General features: G+C 30.4%; 1 protein-coding gene across 1 annotated transcript in view; it reads left to right on the top strand.

Annotated features, from left to right (window-relative positions):
* LOC137618341 (ionotropic receptor 21a-like) overlaps nucleotides 1–5000 on the top strand; it is a 31890-nt gene that overhangs the window by 15148 nt on the left and 11742 nt on the right. Inside the window, exon 6 of the mRNA XM_068348511.1 lies at nucleotides 4989–5000. This exon is cut by the window's right edge and continues 140 nt beyond it. Within this exon, the coding sequence (XP_068204612.1) occupies nucleotides 4989–5000 (12 nt within the window). The remainder of the gene's footprint in view (nucleotides 1–4988) is intronic.

The following is a 5000-nucleotide window of genomic DNA, read 5'->3' as shown; positions in this document are numbered from 1 at the left end:
ATCATAGAAAAAAAGGAAAACTAACAAAACTGAAATGAAAACCACAAACCATCAAAGCACCACCAATGTGTGAAAGTATTATTCGTAAAACAAATAAATAAATAAACAAACAACTGACGTCATATAATAAAATGCTGGTAATGTAACATTCATTGAATTAAAAGAAAAAAGCAGATTTGATATTTTATTTCATAAGGATTTCACAAAATACAATCTCCTCGGTAGTACCATCTATATTAAATACTTTTATCTTTAGAGGAAATCGTTTTTTATATTTCATAAACTCATTTTGTTCACTAAAATCTCTCCATCCTATACTTATCATTCTTTCTATTTCGGTTTTATGTCCTGGGAAACACTTACTGTCTGTCCTAAGTATGCATATTCATTAACAATCTCTAGATGTTCATTTTAACTGTTTTTTGTTCTCTGCCTTTTCATTGAGCATCATCTTAGTTTTACCCATATTTATTTTTTAGTCATACATATCTGGTTTCTGTATTTAAATCTTTTGTCGTCTTTTGCCATTCTTCTCAATATTTACTATGACATCTGGAAATTTTTAGCTAGTAGGGTATTTCCCGTTAATATCAATTCCTATATTTTCCCAATCAAAATGTTTAAAAACTTCTAGGCAAACTGTGAATAATTGAGCAGAGATGAAGTCTTCCTGTCTAACGCTTTTCTCAATTGGAATTTACTCACTTTTTATATAGTTTTAGGATTGCTGTACTTCCTGTATAGATAGCTTTAAGTGTTCTAATATAAGATTCATTTATTCCTTGTCTTTGAAGGGTCTTTTTTATTACAGCTGGAGCTTTGACAGAATCAAAACCTTCCTCTTAATCTATAAATCCAATACATATTGTTTTGTCATATTTTATTGGTTTTTCTATTAGCTGGTTAATTACATGGAGATGGTCATTTACTGAATACCTTCTTCGAAATCCTTGGTTGATTAAAGTCTACCTGTCTTTCTATTCGGCCTAATATGATATTCATAAATATCTTATATATTATCGAGAGTAGAGTGATCGAGCGGTATTTTTTTTCAAGTCTTTTGCGTTTTTTGTGAATTAGTATAATGATAAAGTTTTTCCAAGCTGTAGGTGAAGAGCAGTCTTCCACATAATTTGGTGTAAAGGTCAGTAAGTTTACTACTATGAAATCTCCTCCATCTATCATTGAATTGATTGTTAGGCCATCTTCTCTCACTGTTTGGCCTCTATTCATGCCTTTTAATGCCTTCTTTGCATCTCTTATTGTTACGTGTGGTACCGGCTCATATGTTCTATTATTTCTATTGGTGAAATTACTTCGTATATTACTAATGTACAGCATAGTATAGAAATCCTCTACAATTTTTATATTTTCATCTCTATTGCTGATAATATTTTAACTTTTATCCTTCAATGCAATTTTCTGTTGGTGCCCTATTCCAAGTCTTCCTTTCGTTAATTTGATGCTTCATCCTTTGTGCGTATAAATATGTAAATATGTATATGTATACATACATACATATATATATATATATATATATATATATATTTATATATAGTATATATATGTACACACACATATGTATATATATATATATATATATATATATATATATATATATATATATATATATATATATATATATATATATATATATACAGTATATATATGCACACACACACACACACATATATATATATATATATATATATATATATATATATATATATATATGTATATATACACACACACACACACACATATATATATATATATATATATATATATATATATATACAGTATATGGTTTTCTTTCGTTAGGGATATGCAGGTGTGTTTTTGTATGGGAGTTTGACCTTTTGTCTACATTGTCTAATATACCATGATAAATGTGAATTCAATTATATTTAAATAGACGAAACGATAACTAAATTGACATTAATTATACTTTTTTGTAACAGTGAAACAAAATTAAATTATTAGTGGAAAAGCGATAGTGAAAATTATATGTATATTGTTACTTTTTATAGTATACATTACGGCCAATCATAAATAACTGCCTAATGGAGACTATAGCGATAGAAAATAACTTTAACATGAAAGGAATTCGGCCGTCTGTAATGCAATAACCTACTATTATGTCTTCCATTATTGAATATCATTACCTTCAATTATGATGAATCGTACAAATGACCAGGTGATAATAATTTGCATTATTCGGTTGCATTGCTCTTTTCCTTCTCACTGGAGACAACCAATTAGGTTTAAAGATCAACCACTCTGACATCTCTATATACTTCATATTCTAAAAGAGCAATTGAATTGGTTTTTACCATCTGCCTCCCGTTTACTTATTATATGTTGACATGCAGAAGGCATTCGACAGAATACACTATCTGAAATTCTTTTCAAAACTGCACAAAAAGGAATATCCTTTATATCTCATCGGTATCCCATATTGTTGGTTCTCTACACAACAGATCTCTGTTAAATAGGGCAATGGCCTATCAAAAACATTCCATCGTCAATTGGTCTCCGTTCGAGGAAGTATCCTTTCACTGTATTTGTTTAAATAATGCACATATTAATTGAATACAAGAGTAAATATACTCCCTATTGGTTGCACAGTTAAGAGCTTTACCATAAATAACTTATGCTACTCTGATGATATAGTTTTAATTTCACCCTCCAAATAAGGCCTACTGCATCTCATCAACAATTGTAGTGCATACGCCTATGAGAGAGACATTAATCTATAACGAATCAAAAACGCAATACATGTCTATTCTACTTTACTTAGTGCTCTCCGATTAATAGAAGATTCACGCATCTTCCAAAACCATAGGCAAGCATTTGCTATTGAGTTTCCTTACCTGGGTCACATCATTACGAAAGTCTTAAGGACATATCAGACACATAGAGCAGACGACGTGTCCTGCCTAAGAAATGTGCTAACATCAAGATTTGCTTTTTGGCGCCAAGATGCCAATAATCTCCTGTTTCAAACTTAATGCTCTAACATTTGCGACTGCTCGCTATGGCCAAACTATACACGAGAATCAATTAGACGTATCACAGTCATTCATTATGACAACCAAAGACATCTCAGTAATAACCTTAGGCATCATTCCGTTCTAGTGATGTTTGCTGAGAACGGACTAGAAAACCTGGAAAACTAATTTTACTGATCAATAGCAAGTATTTCCTCCAACTTTCCCGTGCTTTACGTGGGTAAGGCAATCTAAAACCAACCAACCTTTAACTTGCAAGAACCAGAGTTAAGTTCAAAATGTGAGAAATTTGGATAAGGGAAGCATCAGTGCAGTGAATTCGTAATTTGTTTATCATTGTGGTTGTGGCTATGCAATAACTTCATCAGATATTATATGATGCTATTCCGTGTTTAAATTCACCCCCCTCCCTTACACATACACACACACGCATATATATATATATATATATATATATATATATATATATATATATATATATATATATATATATATATATATATATATATATATATATATATATGTATATATATATATTTATATATATATATATGTGTGTGTGTGTGTGTGTGTGCATGTGTGTGTGTGTGTGTAAGCGTATTTATCTTTATATCATCTGCTCTGTTCTTGCTACTCAATTATCATTACAACGGTTTTCTATCTGTCATCGGTAGATGCAATGATGTTAAAGAAATATGTTAAAAATTAAATACTGTATTTGTTTCCCAAGAGTGTCTGGGGCGAAAAGAAATCCTAGTAGTGTTTGGTCAAAGATGTGATCACCTTAATTACTGTCGTCTGCACTTTGGGGACAAACCAAGTTTGATGGAAATTTTGGAAATGTCGCCTGGCGTCCCATACCAAGCTATTCCTATATGGCGCAACTTCGGGTCCAGATTGCAGCCGACGTAAGCGTTTTTAAGGAAACCAATCAGGATGTAAAATATAAAAAAAAAAACTCGTGCAATATTCATCTGTGACGTTCACAAGACTAAAGCCACAGGATAAGCATCATATTAGCTGAAAATACTTCGCCATCTCAACATTAGTAGTATTTATTGCACCACTCTCCCTGCTGTTCCCTATATCTATCAATATTTTGAATTAATTTCATTATTCATTGAAATTAAAATAGAAGGAACCTTTAATGGTCTTTGTAAATAATTTTGTGAACAAATTTGTGTTTTTCTTAGCTTCTTTTCTCATTCATTTCCAGTATTCAGCTGCTGTTGCCAAATCGTTTTTGTTTGGAGATTGAAATGGCCTGTAACGATTCTAAGATCGTACCACTATCAACAGCTTGACAATTGGTGTTTTTGACATAATAATATTATTACCGTTATCATTACTATCACTCCTGTTATTTTCTACTAATATTATCATTATCTTTATCTTTATTATTATTAAATTAAATTCTTATTATTATAACCGGTATGATCAGTTTCACTAGTGGTAGTACTGTCACTTAATATATCTGATCATGAACAGTATTATGTTGACTTTCATGATAATTCATTCTTTTTTATTACTGTGTCATCGTATTGATGACATAAGTGTAACAATGCAGTACCTCCATTGTAACTGTTTATGGTTTTGAGCTGAAATAAAGATTATTATTATCATTATTATTATTATTAATATTATTATTATTATTATTATTATTATTATTATTGTTGTTGTTGTTGCTGCTGTTGTTGTATTTGTTGCTGTTGCTACTGCTATTGTTGTTGTTGTTGTTGTTACTTTTGTTTTCCTAATACCTAATACTTATTTTTGTTAATAAGCTTCATATCTTATTTATTGGAAAATATTAATTTTAAATGCATTACAATTGGAAGGTTATCGGAGAAAAAAGCTAGCATTGTTTTTGGGTAAAATCATCTAATGTATGATTACGAAAATTTTATTTCAAGAACCAGTTACAGAAATATTAGTAGGCACTTCATTGCCCGACTAACTTTTTTTTAACTTGCGCAGGTCAACTTTGGG

The sequence above is a fragment of the Palaemon carinicauda genome, chromosome 2 (genome assembly GCF_036898095.1).
Source record: "Palaemon carinicauda isolate YSFRI2023 chromosome 2, ASM3689809v2, whole genome shotgun sequence".
Classification (NCBI taxonomy): domain Eukaryota; kingdom Metazoa; phylum Arthropoda; class Malacostraca; order Decapoda; family Palaemonidae; genus Palaemon; species Palaemon carinicauda.
Note: the sequence above shows the minus strand (reverse complement) of the source record. Positions and strands in the feature narration are given on the sequence as shown.